This window comes from Acinonyx jubatus, chromosome B2 (genome assembly GCF_027475565.1).
Source record: "Acinonyx jubatus isolate Ajub_Pintada_27869175 chromosome B2, VMU_Ajub_asm_v1.0, whole genome shotgun sequence".
Classification (NCBI taxonomy): domain Eukaryota; kingdom Metazoa; phylum Chordata; class Mammalia; order Carnivora; family Felidae; genus Acinonyx; species Acinonyx jubatus.
Genome location: NC_069385.1, coordinates 82,634,950 through 82,657,390, shown reverse-complemented (window position 1 = coordinate 82,657,390; position 22,441 = coordinate 82,634,950). Strand labels below are relative to the sequence as shown.

The 22,441-nt window shown below is 33.6% G+C and overlaps 1 protein-coding gene across 7 annotated transcripts in view; it reads left to right on the top strand.

The window, feature by feature from the left end:
* Positions 1–22,441, top strand: part of SENP6 (SUMO specific peptidase 6) — a 114,167-nt gene that overhangs the window by 21,203 nt on the left and 70,523 nt on the right. For 4 of the 7 annotated variants that reach the window (XM_053222563.1, XM_053222561.1, XM_027057389.2 and 1 more), the window contains exons 2-6: positions 1,059–1,152; positions 3,097–3,157; positions 11,723–11,865; positions 12,912–13,016; positions 17,679–17,699. In XM_053222563.1, coding sequence (XP_053078538.1) covers positions 1,059–1,152; positions 3,097–3,157; positions 11,723–11,865; positions 12,912–13,016; positions 17,679–17,699 — 424 coding nt within the window. Of the gene's footprint in view, positions 1–1,058; positions 1,153–3,096; positions 3,158–3,294; positions 4,301–11,722; positions 11,866–12,911; positions 13,017–17,678; positions 17,700–22,441 lie in introns of those variants that run through there. The other 3 variants (XM_053222560.1, XM_027057390.2, XM_027057391.2) reach the window with 3 other exon arrangements.

Genomic DNA, 22,441 nt, shown 5'->3' with positions numbered 1-22,441 from the left:
ATTTCATGTTTTTTAAAAATAATGGCTCTCCTAATGACTGAGTATCTCATTATAGTTTTGATTTGCATTTTTCCAACATCTAGTGATACTCAGCCTCTTGTGAGACTGTTTTAATTATAGACTTTCCTGGGTCCTGCAGGTTATGGTTATGAAAATTCTGGTCCCAAACCTGAGTAATTGTGAGCTTGTGGTTAGGAATTCCCTAACCATGAGATAAATACACTTTGTCATCAGTTTAACCTAAAAACCCAGAGCAAAGGAAAGACATCAGAATTATTCCTACTTTCTTTCAGTTTCTTTTTTTCTCCTAGTTCACCTAATTTTAAGGTTGCCCTTCAGATCTTCTGGTCATCAGTTTAACCTCTCATCTTGCTGGCATCCCAAACTTGATCTTAAAGCCCAGGATCTAGGCCATGAGGTTTTTGACTCTGAGACAAATGCCAGCTTCAGAACTCATTTATCTCTCAGTTCCCACTTTCTGGTTGTTTATGGTTTCAGAGGGTTTTAGCCACTCACTTAAAATTTTAAAACTCATCATGAGTATATGTGGTGTTCTGATCTAGAGGATTTTCCTGGACATTGAGTTCACCATATTGTCAACGCAGAAAACATTGATTTCTCTTCTGTTAAAAGGCAGAGATGATTGACTGAAGTAAAGAAAAGGCTAGTGTCTGGATATAGTTCTCATAAATGATTTATAAACAAAATAACAAAGTAACAGGTAGTAATTTGATCAGTGATCAAATATGGACATACAGGGTTGGTTTTTATATATTTTATACATACTCATATGCTCCGCCTCTGTTTTTATTGTATCAAATCTTACCAATTTGAGTTTCTTCTTGGTAACAAACTCATGCATATGGACAACTGTAAATTAGCAGAAACAGATTTTAATGTGTTCTTTTTCATTTTGGAGATAAGATGTTTATAAGAAATATTCAAAAAGCAAGAAAATTAAGAAAACATCTAGACTAATCAAAGAGCTTGAGAAATGCTAAATTTTATTTCATATTGAATAGCTTTGTTAATGAATATTTATCTCTGTTTTATTTCAGCTTTGGCTAGATCAGAATCTAAGAGAGATGGAGGTTTTAAAAATAATTGGAGCTTTGATCATGGAGACGAAAGTGAAGGAGATACAGATAAAGAGTAAGAACTTTTTTTCTTCCGTCACATATTTTATAAGAATGACATTTCATTGAAAAATGATTTATATTCCATGGAAGTATTTTTAAGAGTATGGTATTCTTAAGAAAACATCTTTTATAGTAGCATCAAGGAAAGAAAAAGCAGATTTTTATTAAATAATTTTGCTTTTTCATTTCTCTTTTGAATGATTATGTGCATGTGAATGATTATGTGTCTTTTGAAATGATTATGTGCATGTAATACATGTAAGGTTATTAAAAATTGATCATTAAAGATTTTCAATTAAAGAAATTGTTCTTTTTTTTAAATAACATTTCTGATTTGAAAAGCTACTGTTTATCATGAGTAAGTGAACCCACATTAAGACCCCTGAGTTTTTTGTGAAAGTTTAAGTCCTATAGTGTATCTTTCTTCCCAGTTGCCCTATCCATCTTAGATCACATTACTACCAGAGAAAGCAGAAACTATATAAATGATAAACACAGATGTTAACTCAGGCAAAAGTTAAACAGAGCAGTTATTACACTTTGTTAGTGTGCTTAGAATGACTGCTTTGTAAAATTTAAATGATAGTTTTAATACAACCTTTTGCATATCACGAGATTTGTATTACAAAGTCACCATTGCTATTAGGTGCCTTGGTTTGTTGATCTGGTTTTCCACTGGGCCAGAACAAATTCAGAGATACATAAATATATACAAGGAGTTCTACCAAACTATAAGTATTTTTAAAAATTTCTACACAAAAAGTCATTCAGAAGATATTGGCTAATAAATATTGTAGGTGCTTCACTTTTCTGTCTGGGCAACAGCTCCATTCATCATTACCACTTTCATGTGTTTTCATCTATGAGATATTGAACTGACTGTAAACTTTTATTCGAAGGAGAACTTCGAACTGGTAAGGTTTTCACCTAAAATTGGTATTTTGTGGTCATCTTTCTCTCCTGTCTTTTATTATTATATAATAAATAAAATGCAAGTATTTTATTATAATTATATATATAATATTTAGTATTATATTTTATCACTATAAATAATATATTTTTCTTATGTAATTTTGAAAATTTTGAATTAGATCCAAAATTGAGTAGAAAGTATACCACCTTTTAAATATTTTTGTAAAATGTTTGGAAAAAAGAGAATTTTTACTAGTAAAAAAGTTGGGATGTGTATAAACAGCAATGAAACAAATATTTTACATTTTTATTATAAATAACTAAGATTTTACTAAAAATAGGTTAACAGTTGTCTTTAGAAGAATGTGTTTTGACTTTCTTTGTTAGATTTGTCATGATTATATTACTTGTTCTGTATATTTCATTTATGAATCATACTCTTTGGTTTATCATTATAAGAGGATCCTTAGGAGCTTCAGCTTTTTTAATATTTTGAGATTAAATAGATATCTCAGTCTGATCTTTTAGAGTCTCAGGCCAGTGATTCTAAAGTGTTGATATTTCCAGGAGTTGCAAAGGTGTAACTGTTTTACTGTGGTAACACCATTGGAATTACTTTCTTTATATCAGCTAAGGTTTTCTTACCAGCTTTTTCTCTATTTTGTTTCTCTGTTCTTTTCCCCTAATTTTAAATCTAAGACAGAAAGGAAAAATGAGTGACTGTAAATGGAATCTACAGTTAGGAAAACAAAAATTATATGTTCATTTATAGCAAGGGCAACAAACGATGGCCCATTGGCTGAGTCTGGCCCATCATTAGATTTTGTTAATAGTTTTATTGGAACACAGCCACACCTGTGGTCTGTGGCTGCTTTCATACCAAAATGGCAGAGTAGTTGGTATAAAGACCATGTTTACTCTCTGGCCCTTTATAGGAAACATTTGCTGGTCCCTGAATTAGGTAAGCAAAGAGAATAAAACTTCTGAATTAATGTATGGGTTGTAATTGTCACTTAAGGTTTTTTCCCCCTTGTTTTCTGTGTAGTGAGGCAAATCTACTCAGTGTGGGTGAAGATGAGGATTCTGAGACCTCAAAAGGAAAAAAGGCAAGTGTTGCTTTTCTGATTTTTTTTTTTTGGTAATTTTTTTAGGTTGTATACTAAAAACTAATACTTCAAAAGAAGATTTATATATATATATTTCTAAAGTTTATTTTAAGAGAGAGAGAAAGTGAGTGGGGGAGGCAGGGAGAGGGAGAGCGCATCAGAGAGAGAGAGAGAGAGAGAGAGAATGAATCCCAAAGCAGGCTCTGTGCTGTCAGTGCAGCCTCAGATGGGGCTTAATCTCACAAATCATGAGATCATGACCTGAGCTGAAATCAAGAGTCAGACGCTTAACTGACTGAGCTACCCAGGCATCTCTCAATATAGTCTTAATTTGCATTTCTTTTATGATGAGTAAGGTTAAATGTGTTTTCATATGTGTAGTCCATTTATTTTTCATTTTTGATAACTGTCAGTTAATATCTTTGCCCATTTTTTTAATTTAGTCTGTAGAATATTATTGATTCATGTGAATTCTTACTATATTGAGTTTAAGTAACACTTTTTTGACATCTCTGAAATCTATCTAGATGCATAATAATAATGGCATGACATAGTTCATTTAGAAAAATTTGTTTGCACATTTGTATTTACAATGATACGTGTCTTATAATGGTTTCATAGATTGATGAAATAGAGTCTTTTGGAGAATTTGGCCCCTTGCTGTGATACTATCTGCTAATAGTTTAAACCATTTTTTTTTTACTAGTCTTTTGCATTTGCTTTTGACGATTATTGCCTTGGATAAAAAGTTTTCTTATGTTGTCAAAATATTGATCTTTTTTCCTTTAATGGCTTTTGGGTTTAGTGTCTTTTTTCCTAATGATGTTAACTTAATTACTTACTTGCTTTGTCCTACGAGATTGTTTCACAATACCAATACGAATATAATTACTAATAAAATGATTAATATTTTTTTTCCTTCTGTTTGCTTGTTGGTGTTTGGTGGCACCGTCAGGTATATCCTATTCGGAATGAGTATTTAAATTACTATGTTGTGTGTTTTTGTTTTTGTTTTTGTTTTTTTGAGTGAACTTTAAAAAAAATTTTTTTTATTTGTGTTAAGTAATCTTTACACCCAACCTGGGACTTGAACCCATAACCCCGAGATCAAGAGTTACATGCAGCTCCGACTGAGCCAGCCAGGTGCCCCTACTACTTTTTTTTTTAAATCAATTAAAATGAGTTTGTTTTATAATTATACAAAAAACATTTTTGTGATTTGAAAGTCCTATCTATAAAAGAAGTTTTATTCAGAGAAGTCTAGGTTTTGTTCTGATTTCCTCTATCCTCTTCTCTTTCACTAATAGGTAACCTTTTTAAAAAATTACATGGTTTAGCCTTTCATTTTAATTTTCTTCCTTCCTTTTTTTTTTTTTTTTTAACATTTATTCATTTTTTGAGAGAGAGAAAGAGAGAGAGACAGAGAGACAGAGCGTGAGTAGGGGAGGGGCAAAGAGAAAGGGAGACACAGAATCCGAAGCAGGCTCCAGGTTCTGAGCTGTCAGCACAGAGCCCAGTGCAGGGCTCGAACCCACAAACCATGGGATCGTGGCCTGAACTGAAGTCGGACGTTCAGCCGACTGAGCCACCCAGGCACCCCTCTTCACTTTTTTAATAGAATATACATCCTTTCTTGGAGAAACTGCCCACACTATTTGATACTTCGATTGTTTTGCTTAACAGTATAGTCTGCAAAGTATTTAGAGATCTTTATCATCTCTTGGGGCACCTAGGTGGCTCAGTCAGTTGGACATCTGATTCAGGTCATGATCTCACGGGTTCGTCTGTTCAAGCCCTGCCTCGGGTTCACTGCTGTCAGTGCAGAGCCCACTTCTAATCTTCTCTCCCTCTCTCTCTGCCCCTCCCTGGCTCACGCCCTCTGGCAAAAATTAATAAAACATTTTTAAAAAAACCTCTGTATCATCTCTTTTATTGTTACATAGTATTCCCGTGAGTGGATAAACAGTAGATATTTAGTTGATTGCCTAGTGATGAGCAGAGGTGTTTCCTAGTCTTTTGTTACTATAAGTAGTGCTTTAATAAAGCCTTATGCTTTAAAATAAATAAGTAAAGCCTTATGCTTATATCTTTTCATATCTTTACAGTATACTTTTGGGATAGATTCCTAGAATTGCAGTTGCTGTTTCAGAGGGTAAATATATATGTAATTTTGCTAGTTATTACCAAATGCCTCATTCATAGGAGTTAGCATTTGCCATTCCCGCTAATAATATATGAAAGTTCCTATTTTCTTGTAATCTTGGGAAGTATGTGGTCAAAGTTGAATTTTTACTATTTTGACATGGTACCCTCTTCATAGATTTCTTGTATTTACAGTTGAATAGTATTATAGGGGCTTTTAAATTTACTTTCCCTCCATCTTTGTGGGTTTTTTTTTCTCCTACAACATCTCTATTTTGTTGTAATTAAGGGAATTTATAGAATTTGAAGATTTTCTCTTAGTACTCTAAAATTTTTCTTTATGAAGTTACAATGAAAAACTATGAGGTTTTTTTCACATTGCAGTTTTCCCTAGCTTTTTTTTTTTTTTATTAAAAATGTTATTTAATGTTTATTTTTCAGAGAGAGAGAGAGAGATGGAGTGTGAGCAGGAGAGGGGCAGAGAGAGAGGGAGACACAGAATCCGAATCAGACTCCAGGCTCTGAGCTATCAGCACAGAGCCTGACGTAGGGCTTGAACTCAGGAACCACAGATCATGATCTGAGCCGAAGTCGAACGCTTAACTGACTGAGCCACCCAAGTGCCCCTCTAGCTTTTATTTTGACATCTGGATTGCTTAGAGTGCTACTATTTAGGGGTTCTTTAGGTGGACAGAAATATAGTAAACTCTGCAGGGAAAAATAAAAGGTGTTTTCAGTTACTAACTTCTGTGACATTGGTTTTCAGTTTATGTGGTGTGTTTTTTTTCTTTAAACAATTTTTTTAATGATTATTTATTTTTGAGAGACAAACAGAGTATGAGCGGAGAAGGAGAGGCACAGAGAGAGAAGGAGACACAGAATCTAAAGCAGGCACCTGGCTCTGTGCTATCGACACAGGGCTCGAACTCACATACCGCGAGATCATGATCTGAGTGGAAGTCTGACGCTCAACTGACTGAGCCACCCAGGCACCCCTTTAATGAACTTTTTTAAAAACATTTATTTATTTTGAGAGAGAGGGAGTACAAGTGGGAGAAGGGGCAGAGAGAGAGGAGAAAGAATCCTAAGTAGGCTCCGCAATGATGCGGTGCTCAATCTCACAAACCATGAGATCATGACATAAACGAAAATCAGTAGTTAGATGCTTAACCAACTGAGCCACCCAAAAACCCCTGTAATGTACGTTATAAATGTGTAATCATTTAATAGATTCTTTTAGGTTATCTTCTTATCTGAAATTCTTACGTGCTATATTTCTTGAATACTTATTTTTTCCTTAAATTGATTTATTTGATGTGTGATAAGTTCGGGTGGATGATAACCATATGTTGATAATTTTTGCACATTTCATAGTCCCAATGAAAAATTTATTCATGCGACAAATATGTATAGATCACAGTGTTCCAGATGCTAGTGAACAAAGTAGTCAAGTTTCTTTTTCCTGTGGAGCTTAAATTCTAGTAACTGACTATGTTCATTTGTTGCTTGATGAATATATAATACAGAATTGGCAAACTAAGGCTTACAGGCCAATTTGGCCTACAATCTATGGCCTAAGAACCATTTTTAAATGATTTCCCCCAAAGTCAAAAGAATACTGTTTTATTACATGCAAATATTATATGAAATTTAAATTTGTGTTTATAGATAAAATTTTATTGGAAAACAGCTGTGCTTATTTGTTTATGTATTATCTATTACTGCTTTCGTGCTATAACACAGATTTGAATTTTTTGGACAGAGTTGAGTAGTTTCAACAGAGACTGTTGACCCACAAAGTCTGAAATACTTGCTATGTGACCCTTTACAAAAAAGATTTGCTGGAGCACCTGGGTAGCTCAGTTAAGCATTGGACTTCGGCTCAGGTCATGATCTCATGGTTCGTGGGTTTGAGCCCTGCATTGGGCTCTGTGCTGACAGCTCAGAGCCTGGAGCCTACTTCGGATTCTGTGTCTCCCTCTCTCTCTGCCCCTCTCCTGCTCACTCTCTGTCTCTCTCTCAAAAATAAATAAACATTAAAAAAAAAATTACAAAAAAGGTTTGCTGATCCCTGTCCTGTTGTTTGTACTGTGTAAAGGTTTTCCATGTGGATTGATACTCAGTTGAGAGAAACAGCTTTTTTTGGATGAGTAAAGTATTAGAGTAGTTCATCAGAGTATCAGATTCTAGACCTGCTAATAATTGTCCATTTTATAGGATGGTTGTGAGAATTGTGAGGCTATGTAACCTATATAGTGCATGGCTCCACTGAGTCTTCCACCAGTGGCTAATGCCTATATTTAAAGTTGGTTTTGTAATCACGATTGTTTTGTGCTAATCCTTCTGTCTACAGTTCTCCTGATCTTATGCTTGCATTAGCTAGAAAACTGTGTTAGGCTATTAAACAGAGGGACAGAGGGGAAGAAAAATTAAAATTTTTCAGGAACATCCAGATTGAATATATCATCTTGAATTTTATTTTATTTATTTTTTTTTTATTACGCTTTTTTTTTGAGAGGCAGAGAAAGACAGAGCACAAGTGGGAGAGGGGCAGAGTGGGAGGGAGACACAGAATCCAAAGTAGGCTCCAGGCTCTGAGCTGTCAGCACAGAGCCCGATGTGGGGCTTGAACCCATGAACCGCGAGATCTGAGCTGAAGTTGGACGCTTAACTGAGCCACCCAGGTGCCCCTTGGCTTAAACAATTCTTAAAAGGAAAGATGAACTTTCTACATTTATATAAAGGAATATTTAGTGCAGTTCCTTTTTGGTATCTGTAGAATAGTTGGTATTCCAATGGTGAGTCCTTTCTGGAATAACACAGTTTGTTTCTGCTTTTTTCTTGTTAAGCATCATTATTTATATTTCTACAGCATTATAAACAGCATTATAAAAATTTCTCATGCAGTATAGTATGGGAGCACATAGACTTTGGAATCAGACTGGTCTTTAAATGTTTAAAGCCATTTAACTAGTTTGGACAGGTTACTTTGCTTTTTCAGCTCACTGATCTTCATAGCACAAGGATAGAATGTCAATAGAGTTTAAATGACATGTGGTGGAGAGATTTTGTTAAGGAGAGAATTGAAGTGGGAAATTAATCCTATCACTCAACAGCAGCAAGTAATTGACCTGTTTTAGGTGTGTTTGCTGAATCCCAATCTGAAGAACTACTGAAATGTATAAAATATGGAGATTGAATATAAAGTAACTAACATAATGCCTATTCATAGTAAGTATTCACTAAATATTAGCTTTTGTAATTGCCTAGATAGAATGAAATTGTATGATCAGCCCTTTTTTTTTTTTAAGTTTTTTTAGAATTTACTTATTTTGAGGGGCGCCTGAGTGGCTCAGCCAGTTAAGCGTCCGCTTACATAGGTCATGATCTCATGGTTTGTGAGTTCGAGCCCCATCTTCGGGCTCTGTGCTGACAGCTCAGAGCCTGGAGCCTGTTTCAGATTCTGTGTTTCTCTCTCTCTCTCTACCCCTCCCCTACTTGCACTTCTGTCTCTATCTCAAAAAATAAACATTAAAAAAAATTTTTTTTTAATTTATTTATTTTGAGAGGGAGATAGCGCAGGTGGGGGAGGGGCAGAGAGAGGGAGAACAGAATCCCAAGGAGACTCTGCACTGTTAGCACGGAGCCCGACATGGAACTTGAATTCAAGAAACCGTGAGATCATGACAGGAGCCGAAACCAAGAGTCAGATTCTTAACTGACTGAGTCATCCGGGTGCCTTTATATGATCATTCGTTAATGGAAACTTTTTGCTTCTGAGATTAACAGGCTATATATATCAAAATCACCCAGAGCATTGACCCTCCAGTGTTAGTGTTCGTCAGAATCACCTGGAAGGTTTGATAAAAATATTGCTGGACCCCACTTCCAGAGTTTCTGATTTAGGAGATCTGGAGTGGGGCCTGATAATTTGCATTTTAAGTGTTTGCAAATGATGCTGGTTCTGCTGGTCCAGCAGCCACACTTTGAGAACCATTCATTGACTTAAGGCATTTTTTCAGAATAACATGGGGAAAGGGCTAGGTCACAATGACTAGATAGGCCTAATTTTCCTCAGATGAATGCATCTTGATGACCAGTTGTTAGGCTAAGAGAGGATACCTGTATTTCTAATTGAGTGGGAACTGTTGATAACTGAATTCCTACCCCTCTGCCCATTGCAGGGATAGGCAGTTTGTGTATATTTTTGTTAATGCATGAAATAATCCTATGACTATAAGGAAGGTTACTCAGCTAGAAAGAGACAAGTCTGTTTGATTCCTAAATTGTTATCTTTCCACAATAATGCTATTCACCAAATGCAAAAGAGATTGTATTCTTCTTCTAACAGAAATGAGAGTGTGATAATCCCATTATCTTTATCCCCTGTGGGTTTTTTTCCCCCGTTTTTTAATTGTTTCTCTTGATTTGATCATGTGTCTAATTTCTTTGAGTCTGCTATGAATGTTAATTGCATATGAAAAATCATGGAGGTAGTTGGAGGCCTAGAAAATTATCTTTTTGGGAGAGAAATATATTTACTTCTGGCTTGTTACTAGGAGCATTAGCAATCTCAGTCTCAGATCACCTTAATCCAGTGATTCTCCAAATGTGGTATCAGCATCACTTGGGGACTTGCTAGAAATACAGATTCCTAGGCCCACCCTAGACCTAATGAATAAGAATAAACTGTAAAAGGTTGGACACAGCAATTTAATTCTGTAATTAATTATGCAAGTAATTCTGATTTACATTAAACATTTGGAACTTCCTTAATTGAACTGAAGGTTGAGATGATTAGAAGCTGGATTTCAGGTTTATGAAGGCTATTATTCATAGCCTATCATTCTGATCCAAATTTTGAAGGTTTATGAGGCCAGTCACATATGGTAGATGTGCATCCCTGCTTTTTGTTTCTCTAGCTCTCTGTTGGAAGTTCCGACTTAGCCTCTCAGTTGCATCTTCTGGAATCAATAGATGCATCAGGGGAAAATACAAATCTGGGCTCAGGTCTCTTGTGTTTCTTGTTCCTGATCTTAGTTCTTAATTCTTCACTGCCTTCGGAGTCCTCAGCTGTCTCAAACATACATTTTTTTAGTTTGCATTTTGTCCAGGTTTTTTTCTAGTTGTTTTCAGATAATGGAAGGAAATTGATCTGCATTACTTAATGTGCCATTGCCAGAAATGGAAGAAGCACATGGCTGTAAAAGATTAGGAAGTAACAAAATGTCTCAAGGAGGAGAAAGTGATAAGCAGTGTGTCAAAAATAGATCTTTTTGGAATTTTGTAATGTAGATTTGCCTGAAAATAAGAATAGTGTTGGCAAAATGAACTCTGTACTCAGGAGGACTTTTTTGTGAGAGAGATTTTTTTAGGGAAATGTTAGGTTTCTATGGAGATCAATTGTGGAATAAAAGCCAAGTTCCTCTCTTCTTACAGTTGTATTTTCTTGTATATGAGTGGAAAATAAAATATTAGGCCACTGATTCAAAAATAAAGTAAATAAGAGGGGTGCCTGGGTGGCTCAGTGGTTGGGCGTCCTGACTTTTGGCTCAGGTCATGATCTTATTATGGTCTGTGGGTTCGAGCTGCGCGTTGGGCTCTTTGCTGACAGTTCGGGGCCTGGAGCATGCTTCGGATTCAGTGTCTGCTTCTCTCTCTGCCCCTCTCCCACTTGTGCTCTCTCTCTCTCTCTGTGTCTCAAAAATAAACATTAAAATAAAAAAAATAAAAATAAATAAGAAGGATTTTGAAAGTGTTGTTTTTGGGTAAATTATCACTAAGAACTGTGGACCTTTGTCTTAGTGAGTCTGAAAGTAGCTTTTAAATGTCTGATGTGATGAATGTAGTAAGAGTAGGTTTCTTTGTTTAAAAGAATTTTCCAGGGAATGGGCCATCCTGTTGTCACACTAATCTCCCGAAAGTGATTGTTGATATGCTATATATTATCACTGGCAACAATGAAAGTATCAAGACATTTCAGTTTCTGTGTTTGTATAGAAACTTTGATGCTAAGGCCAAAGTCCTTGTGTAACTTGAAATGATGACTTATTAACACATTTGGCTGTACTTGTCCTACAAATAGCAGTAGCAGGGGAAATATTTTTCTTTACTCTCAGTAAAGCTCTGTTTGAAGATAGTCTACCCTTCATGTCTTCTGTTTTTCTCTTTTAATTACCTTAAAGACCTTTGGAGACACTTAAATGAAGAGAAAATAATATGAACACCCCTGGTCCTACATATTTGTGTTCTCTTTAGGAAAAAAAAGTATTACAGTTGAATTATTCTTAAATTCATGACACTGTCATCCTTCTCTCCCGTCTCCAACAGCTGGTACTATTTTTACAGCTTTTTTAATAAGTGAGTTTTCAAACAACCATATTGTGTTTATTGACTGTTTAACATTTATGGATCTTTTTACAGTTAAATCGTCAATCTGAAATTGTTTCTACCAGTTCTGGTGATCCCTGGAAGACATGTGCGAGACGAAACAAGGCTGACAGTTTAAAACCTTTGAAAGGCAACCCAATTGGACTTAACATGTTGAGCAACAATAAAAAATTGAGGTATAGTCATTACAGAAAAGATAAAGGGTTTGACACCAAAAATTAGCTGCCTTTGTGGCCAGTTGACCCAGCCTATACTTTCACCTTTTTAGCAGTGCCAAGAGGTAAAGTTGTACCAGGGCGTGAATTCTTTGCTTTGAATTTGGGATTATGGTTGACTGCAATGATTTTTTTGGTTCTGAATAAAAATATTGCAAGAAAATTTCCAGTAGAGTGAGATTTCATTAGATGAGCTTCCTCTCATATAGTTAGTAAAATCTTGGTCATAATACTAGAAGTAGAAGGCACTGGAGGGTAGAAGGGTCATGTCTCCTTTAGGGGACACTTAATCAGGATTATCTCAAAAGGGATTTTTTTTCTTTTCCTTTTTTTTTTTTTTAAGATTTCTTTTTCTTCTTCCTTTTCTAGTTATAATCCTTAGGGGTTGTCCTAGTGAACCACTTTTACTGATATGATTGATTGTGCTGTTACACCTCCCAGAAATAAGATTGAAAAGCACTGTTTCAATTTCAGTTTTGTCAACTTATAGATAGAAAACTGTGGTACATGAAGGCTAAGTAACTTTGAAGTCAATGGCAGAATCAGAAGTAGAATTTGGGACTCCTGACTTTTTTTTTTTTCTTTTTCTTTTTTTTACAGTTAGTACATTTGATTTTTATTTTGACATATAAGAAATCTTTGTAATACAATTTAAAAGCTTTTTTTATGTATAGTTCCTAACAGAATAAGAAAAAATATATCTGAGTTAATTTATAGGATATCTTACAGTACAGAACATTCATTTGGATTCCTGATTTCTATTCTAGTGTTCTTCTACTGTTTTATCTTCTTTCATGAATTGTATTAGAAACATTTCAGAGACAAATTCAGAAAGTGGAAAACTCCTGGTGGACAATTTAACATGGTCATTGGATTGATCTGTAAAAACACATATTTTAGTGTGGAGCTTTTTGTGTATGTGTGTTCAGATTTGAAAGGATTTATTTTGCATGTGTGTATGTAATTTTTCCTCTGTTCAAATTATTCTTTGTTTCTTGCATCTGCAGTGAAAATGTACAAAATGCATCAATATGTTCTGGAACTGTAGTTCATGGTAGACGTTTTCAACATGCTAATGTACAGACATCACTAGTAAAAACAGCAGCCCAAAGGTAAGGATTCTAATTGCCTTTGTTTAGTATATACATACCATCCTCTTTAATACTTCTTCACTGTTTTTTTTTGTTTTTCCTTTAACCAACTTTTTTACTTTGGGGAATTTTACTGTGTTTCTGTTGTCTGTAACAAGATATTCATGTCTCTGAAATAATTCATGTCCTAAGAATTTTTATTTTATATCTGCTTTTGAACAAATCACATTCTGTGAATAGAGACATAAATAAAAACCTTTCTATTACATTATATTCCAGTTAAATTAATCTGATTTTACAACATTGACTGTACAACATTTGACAAGAAATCTTCAGGTGTTAGGTTTGCTCTGATAAGTAAAACTAGTTATTAGCTCATTTTAAGATTTATTGGATTTCATAGTTTCAAAACAAATCACATTATTAGCTTTAATTGGGAAAATTTTGTGTTTTAATAGTTTTAGTAGATTTGGATGTTCTCATTGATCATGAAAGTAATACTTAAACCTTGAAATAATGAAAGTAACAGTGGGGAAAGCTTGGTGTTTTAAATGCTTTGGAGGTTTTTCATAACCATTTTTTGAATGGTTATGAAATTTCAGTTCAGTTTCAGTTCTGGGTCCATTTCAACTGACTAAGAAATTCTTAGGCTTCAACAATAAAATAAATAATCTAAATTTTTGCCTTATGAATAGTTGTGTAAAATGTTTTTATGAATAGTAAAATTTGAAGATTTGGTATATATGTTCTTCATTTTTTAAAAATGTCAGTCGAGATTATTGCTTATTCATAAAATGTGTCCTGACTCTTAGAAACCCTTGCTATGTTTGCTATGTACATAGATAGATTGGCTATAGCATAATAGATTTTCAGCCTAAAAACCTTAAATCTTTCTCATACTTTCAGATAATAAAATCTTTTGCTTAAATGTATTGTTTTATCATAGTTTTCACATATTTGAGAAATACAACTAAAAAGACCAAAAGAAATTACTGCACATACCAAAAACTTGTCTTATCTCACTGTAAAGTACACAAATCAAGCTCTGTAGCCAACATGTGGCACAAACATGAGAATAAATAATAAAAGGAGAGTAATTAGTAGAGAGGCAAAAAGGAGAGACACACTATTTTCACACACTGATCACACTGATAAAATCCATTGCCGACAAAGATTTGTCTTTTTTCTGAAATGTGGTCCATGTTGAAATACTCATCTATAATTTATAATTAAGTGATAATATTCTGCAACCAAAATTATTGTTGCTTTTGAACTTATTTTTTAGTTTGGAGTTATTTGCAGTGTGACCTTGTTTCTCCATACCTCCTTTCATCATTGTTAATGTTAAAAAACTGATTTCAGTCTGGAAATTGGTTTGTGTTTTGTTTTATTCTAGGTCTTGGCACCTATTATACCTTGCATATGTATTATTGTTCATCTGCATAAAAGGCTAGATTCTGTTAATAGGAAATGGCATTTACTAGTAAAATATTGTTTCTTTAAAAACAAACAAACCTGAATTAGTTTATATTTAGAGAAACAATCCAGAATGAAAATACTTGTTCTTACAACTAGGGGCAGTAAGGAAAACTGAAAAGTCATGTCAGCAGGGCAGATTGTATTTATGTTTGTCTCTTATTTACAGAATAAACATTTCTTATACTTACTAAAGTGTGATTGTCGTTAAAAAGATTTTGACATTCAAAAACAGGTCACTGGGAGTTTTTCCAATTTTCTTCCTTCAAAATCATTGAGTGATTTTATGTTACATACTAGACATAGATGAGGTACAGAATAGTCAGAGGTGAATATAACAAAGTCCCTGCCTTCCAACTCAAGTTTGATTAGGGTAGAGGACAGAAAGACAAGTAAACAAATGATTACATGGTAAGTGCAGTGTAGTAGACACAGTTTGCATAGTGCTATTTACAGAGAAGGAGGCAGTGAAGAATTCACAAAGGAAGTATTAAAGAAGCTTTTTTTTTTAATGTTTATTTATTTATTTTGAAAGAGAGAGAGAGCATGCGGAGGAGGGGCAGAGAGAGAGAATCCCAATCAGGCTTTGTGCTGTCAGCACAGAGCCAGCGGATGCAGGGCTTAATCTCACATACCCCCGGGATCATGACCTGAGCCAAAATCAAGAGTCAGGCACTCAACCAACTGAGCCCCCCAGGTGCCCCCAAAGAAGCTTTTGAGTGTACTCATTAGAAAAGACTCTATGCAGTAGGAACCACATCTCCAAAGGCATGAAGAAAGCTTTCACCAAAACGGTTACCACGAAACTTTTGGTTTTAACTGGTATAGTGTTGGCACAGTTGTCATGCTTCAGATGAGGTGAGCATCCTGGTTTTTACTGGCTTTTACAGTTTCTCCTAATTTTTCCTATTTTCTCAACTCTTAATTTGAAATTAAAGGAAATGCCATAAGCTGGTAATTCATACACACAGTCTTCTTGGGGAGAGTGGTATAATTTGTCTTTTAAAAGTAAATCATACCTGCATTTTGAATAATTTGCAGTTGTTTAGTAAGATGTGGGAACAAGTACATCACACCTTTTTAATCCAAAGGGAATAAATGAAGATTGTTAAAATATCTGATCAGATTACTACTATTAGAACTACTCTTTGGGCGAACATTAGGATTTTAATCTATTTTCTTACTGCTACTACAAATGTTAATATAAGTCATATTTAAAAGAGGTTGTTTGTATACTAATAGTGATGAAGGAGGGTAGTCTTAGTATGGAAAAATGAAATGCAGAAATTAAAAGGTCTATATAACTCTATACCATCTCCACCCCTAACTTCAGTGAGACTTGCTAAAAGAAAACATTTACTGGTTTATGTTTTATTTACATTTTCACTTGTTTTTGTTTTTGTTTTTTATTAAGGATAGGTGAAAAGACTTGTAAGGACCATAGGGGAAAATGAATGTCTACAAAAGCATATATAATCCATAAATGGGAAAATGGGCTCCTGGAATAAGCAAGATTTAATTATTAATGAAAAGCACCACTTTGAAAGAATTTTTGAAGTCTTAAATCAGGTCATGGATACCAGAATCAGTCTCTCTTTTTTCCTTCCTTTTTAAAAAATTTTAAGAACACTAGTACAGCACTAGTTCAAGAATGAAATAGTCCAACAAGAATGTAAGTTGACATTTTTACAAAGTCCTACATTACTAATAATGGCTTCCCTATCGATTTTTTAAAAACTTTTTTTTCTTTTTTTTTTCTAATATATATGCTCCTCCAGTGCAGGACTTGATAATAAACACATATTGAGGAATTTTATAGAACTACAGTGACTGATAAATTAAATATCTTATCATAATAAATGCATTTTCTTCAAGGATAAGAGAAGTGAGCATGGGCATATGTATATTTTTTTGTTTTGTTTTTTGTTTTCTTCCTAACTCCCTTGGTTTATTGGAAAGAACCAAACCTGTTTCTACTGCTACTCTGTCTTCTACTTATTTCCTTTACTCTATACAGGTGAGTTTATAAAACAAAAACGATAGAGTACTAAACTCTTCTCACTTCTTGGGCACAACAATGTAGAGCTAGAAATGGCTATATTAGGTATTAATGCCTAACTTTCAGTTTTCATTTTAGTTTTCCTGAAGCTCCAGAAGAAATAAATATATAAGATAAGCTGGACTTAAAGTTTCATGTTTATATTTTATTTACTTTAATAGGGGTGTAGTAATATTCCCTCAGTTTTTTGTTATTTTTCTAACATAAATTTATTTTATAGAGATCATCCTATTTTTTTTAATGGTAGAGATAAAATTTCAAATATGGTATTCATGTAAGCTTATAATTCTTTACTATTGAAATTAAAAAAAAATAGGTCTTTTCAGTGTTGTTTGTATAAACCCACATTACTATTTTTTCCCCTTAATTTACTATGATTGATGTTTTACTTGTTTGTTCCACATTATTGGAATGTGAGAGTTTATATGGGGACTCAGGGAGTTTGTAAACTATGTTTTGCTTACAGTTTTGAATATTTTGTTCATTTTATAATAAATAATTCTAGGTTATGAATCTTACTCTAAATTGAAGGTTTTTGTAATTTTACTATTGAGTAATTGATATTGATAGCTTTTTAGGTTTTCCTTGAATGTGGAGAAGGGTGGACCTGTTATAAATTGTATTTTTGATTGGAGGCCATGATTTTAAATCCAGGGCCTTTCCTTGTGTCTAAAACCATATGCTGCTGTATTTAATCTATGGCATTTATGCAAAAGTTCCAACCTTAAAAAAAATTTTTTTCTTATTCAGAAGCTAATTATCACACCTGATAACAGAATTGGAACCACTAAAAATTTATAACTTTCAGGAAATTTTATTGTTCTTTGAAGACAATATAACTACTCTAATATAACCTATCATCAATTGGTTGATGGTTAAATAAAGCTCTCCCAAGAATCTTTCATATCTTTGTACATCCTTTTTTCTTAAATATGTTTAGATATAAATTTTCTATATTAACAAAAACTTAAAAATAATTTACTTATCTGACAAGATTCAAAACTTAGTATATAGTATATATATAATGTGTTTAAAACAAATTAATCACATCAGAGTTTTGCCTTATTGACCACAGTTACTAAAACTACAATGATATATCAAAAATGAGGTCTTGCCTCTTACATTTTTTTTCTTTTTCATGTTTTAAGCAGTCTGGACCAAAAGGAAAGGTAAGCTTAATATTGATGAAATTAGAGCATGGATATAACAGTAAGATACCAGATTATTTATATGCTTTGAAGAATATCCATTGAGTTCATCATTGAAGTTTATTTATTATTTTAATAAAAGGAAATATTGATGGTAGAACATGATATTTGACTTTGGTGGCTAGTGTTTCACCATAATTCTCAATATGGTTATATGTATATATTGATAGGACTACTTTGCTTTTACTGATATACTTTTTTTTTATACTTTACTAGATAGAGTTGAGGGGGAAGTGGAATTAGAATGCCTTAAATGTAGAATTAAAACTCTAAACATCAATGTATGCCTATTTTGACCCAAAACAATTTTATGATTGCTGATTGTTCACCTTGTAATAACATTGGCAGGCACATGTCCTTTAGCAGAAGTGTTGAATGATGTAAATAACTTCAAAATAATTTTTTAAGAATGCACAGTTGTTTAATTACATAATTTTAACTCTATAGTTTCTTTAAAGGTGTATAGAAAGTAAAGAGGACAACTTGTATTATTTTATAAAATGCATATATTCCCCCTTACTGAACACCACAGTTCTGAATTATAAAGATGATCCTGTCAACAAAAAATTTAGTCATATTTTATAATTCTGAAATACTTCACAGTTCTTACATGTTTTAGGTGAATGGATTGTGCAGATATTTTAATCTACTGGGGAAGAAAAATTATTTTCTCATTATGTTTATTTTTCTCTTTGAAGCATTATTTTCTGTCAGATATAGATGGTCATTATATCTTTAAAATTTTTAACTCATAAGTGCTACATATTTTTTGGAAATCCATTAGTAAGATTTTTAAAATATAATTGCTAAAGAATATACATTAACTCTTTATACAGTCATAAACAAAACAGACTCATTTTATGTAAATACTTTCCTGTATGCTATAGTAGATAAAATGTAAGTACTCTAATATTCTCACAATAATATAAAGATCTTAAATTATTCTGTTTTTCACAATAACTTTGTAGGGCTTATGCTGATTTTTTGTACGGTTTTGGCTTATGCATATTTCTGTAGTGGAAATTTATTCATTGATACATTCAGCAAATATTTTCAATAACTTTATGTGCCAGGCACTATTCTAGGGGCAGACAGAAATCCCTACCCTCTTGGAATAATACTGGAACGGGAGTCAGAAAATGTGGAATTAAGTAACCAGCAGTATCAGTAGGCACATAACTTACTGTAAAATGAGGATAATAATATTTGCCCGATTTTAAGGAGATTTGTGAGGAACAAGTGAGATAATGATTTAAAACTGACTAAACTGTAAAATTTGAAATTTCTTTAAGTAATAGATGATGGAAAAAAAAAGTAATCTTGACATTCTGTCAGTCTCTTGTACTAAAATTACTGCCAGGGATTAGATACGAAGCAGCTACTCTTTATAAAAAACTTGTAATGGATATACCTGAGTGCTTTATTCAGCAGCATAGTTATCTTTAGGTTGAATTTAGCCCATTAATCTTTGGATCCTTATCTAAAATTATTTTGTGTTTATCTTTGTTGGAGATTAGCTGAGAACTTTTGCGACAGTACATTTTACTTTGTGAATTCTTTTCACATAAGCCTTTTTGTTCCCTTCATGTGAACACTAAGCTACATCTTCTTTCTGATCTTTAAAGAGTACTAGAAGGTCCTTTATCTTTATCCCTCAACACATGAGAGACTATAAATTTTTGAACTAAATTATTTATAAGAGAATGGTTTAATAAACAAAAAATAGATACTTGTGGAAAGTAAGTCTTTTCCAGGCTTTTTTTCATTTGTGTACTGAGCACAGTGAGGTGTGCTTTGAGTTTGAAACTAAGCTGGAATAAATAATAAATAGCAGTATTAATATCTAGAGCTTGAAAAACTTCAAAAAATTGCTGCCATTTTGTTGTTGTTGTTGTTGTTGTTGTAGGTGACTTTGACAACTTGAATGACTCGACTTCCTTTCTGACTCATGGACAGATAGGTTCTAAATACAGTATATTTGGTAGCACCAGTAACCTAGAATATTTAATCTGGTATTAGAACTGGTTTTTCCTTCCTAGGTAAAGAATCTGTTGGCCCATTATGAAACTGAAGCATGCAGTGATTTTCCAATTTAAAATTTTTAAAAATACTTATTATTTATTAGTGTAAAAAGTATGTGGATATTGTAGAGAATTTTGAAGCATCAATAAAGTACAAAGATGAATAGAATACATTGAAAGAACATAGGTAAAATACTAGAAATGTTTGCATAAAGAGTATGTTTGAAAGATAAGTATTATAGAGATTTTATAATTTTCTGAAGGCTCTCAGAATAGAAAATTATATTATTAGGATCCTGATGCATTTCTTTTTCAATGTTTTTTTTCTGTGTGCGTTTTAATATATGCATTTCACCTAAATGCATCGTAACATTTTTCACTTTTATTTATTAATTCATAAGCTTTTATTAATTCATTAAAAAATTTTTTTTAACGTTTATTCATTTTTTGAGATAGAGAACACGAGCAGGGGAGGGGCAGAGAGAGGGGGAGACACAGAATCCAAAGCAGGCTTCATCCAGGCTTTGAGCTGCAGCACAGAGTCCAAAATGGGGCTTGAACTCACAAACTGTGAGATCATGACCTGAGCTGAAGTCAGACACTTAACTGACTGAGCCACCCAGGGGCGCTTAAGTTGACTTTTAAAAATGATTTTTAATGAATGCATAATAGGTTATCCTGCAGGTATTCATAATTTATTTACTCATTACTTCATGACTTTTATATATGACACATTCAAGTACAACTTTGGGTGTAAATTTCTAAATGATTCTCTTAAGATAAATTCTCTGTGAAAGGATTCTTTGGACTAGGTTACAAATATTTTTAATGCTCTTGATAAGTGCTATTAAATTGTTGAGAGAGGTGGTACCAATTTATTATAGTATTATAAATTGCTGTCTAAAGATATCTGAAAATAAAATTGTATTTAGATGATACTGTCTTCCTTATAAGGGTCATCTGAAACTTTAGAAATAATAAAGTTGAGCAAGATGGTAGGCTACAAGACTAATAGTATTAATAGTTTCCTTCATTCAACTCTGATCAATTGGAGTATATATTGGAGAGACCAAAATTTTATTTACAGCAACAATTAAATATCCAGTAATAAAGTTAATAGTTATAAAGCCTTTATAAATGTATCTAAAGATATACTCGAGACCTCTATTACATTCTTTATTGGTTTACTCCTTAAATGCAATTTTAGACAAAATCTCAGTGACTTTGTTGTCATTTTAAGAAATTTGACCAGTTAATGCTAAAGTTCGTTTAGGAGAGTAAATATTTGAGAACAGCAATAGACTTTTTGTTTTTAAAGAATAAATGGAGGAAGAGAAGAATGATTTGTCTTTCCACATAAAATGTATTGAAAAGAAAACAGTGATTGAATATGGAAACTCTAGAAGACTAAGAAGAAGGAGAATAAACAGTCTAGAGTCTGGGTATATTGTTTCCAACCAAGATGTCCAGTCAATAAATATAAACAAATTTGCAGTGTCTTTTGTTTGTTTGTTTGTTTGTTTATTAGAGAGAGTCAGAGTCCCAAGCAGGCTCCACGCTCAGCACAGAGCCTCATGCAGGGCTTGATCCCATGACCATGACATGAGATCATGACCTGAGCTGAAATCAAGAATTGGTTGCTTAACTGACTGAGTCACCCAGGCGCCCCTGCAAGTGTCCTTAAATGCCTGAATTATGATATTTGCACCTTGGGTGAAAAATTAGTATTTTGGATTTTTGCATGGTGGCTAGTAGTGGCTCAGTTTTTACCAACACAACCATTCTTTATACAGTTATTTTATACAGTTATTTAACCTGATAAATGGACTCCTGACTGCATACAGCCTTTTAGATATACACGTTTATTCATTCCAAATATTTATCAAGTGCTTGCTATGTTCTAGCCATGAGGATATAGTGATGAACAAAAAGGACAAGATCCCTGCATTCCTGTGGTTTACAAATTTTATGGGCAAAGACTAATAATGAACAAGTAAAACATGAAATAATAAGTTCTATGTAAAGAGTATAATTGAGTGATGTTACAGAGAGTGACGATATGGTTTCTTTAGATTGCATGTTCAGAGAAACTTTTTATTAGGAAGCTAACATTTTAAGCAAAGACTAAATGAAGAGTCAGCATGCCATGATCACAGAGATAGCTTTTCCAAATAGGGAAGAGAAGGTGCTAAGATAGTTTTACAAGAATGAGTTTGGTGTGTTCAAGGAAAAGAAAGAATGACCACTATTGCTGGAGTTTGGGGAGCAAAGGAGAAAAATGTTATGTGGGTTTGGCAAGGTCAGCTAGGACCTAGGTCTTAAAAGGCTTTTGTAAGGTGATCTGAAAAGTTTTTTTTTAAGTTTGTTTGTTTGTTTATTTATTTATTTATTTTGAGAGCAGGAGCGAGAGCGACAGAGAGCGGGAGAGAGAATGAATCCCAAGCAGGCTCCACACTGTCAGCATGGAGCCTGATGCAGGGCTTGAACTCACGAACCTTGAGATCATGACCTGAGCCAAAATCAAGAGTCAGACGCGTAACTGACTGAGCCACCCAGGCACCCCTTTGAGAGTTTTTTTTTTTTTAATGTTTATTTATTTTTAGAGAGAGTGTGTGCATGTATGCACGTGCACCAGAGGGGCGGAGAGAGAGAATCCCAAGGAGATTCCTGTGCTGCCAAATG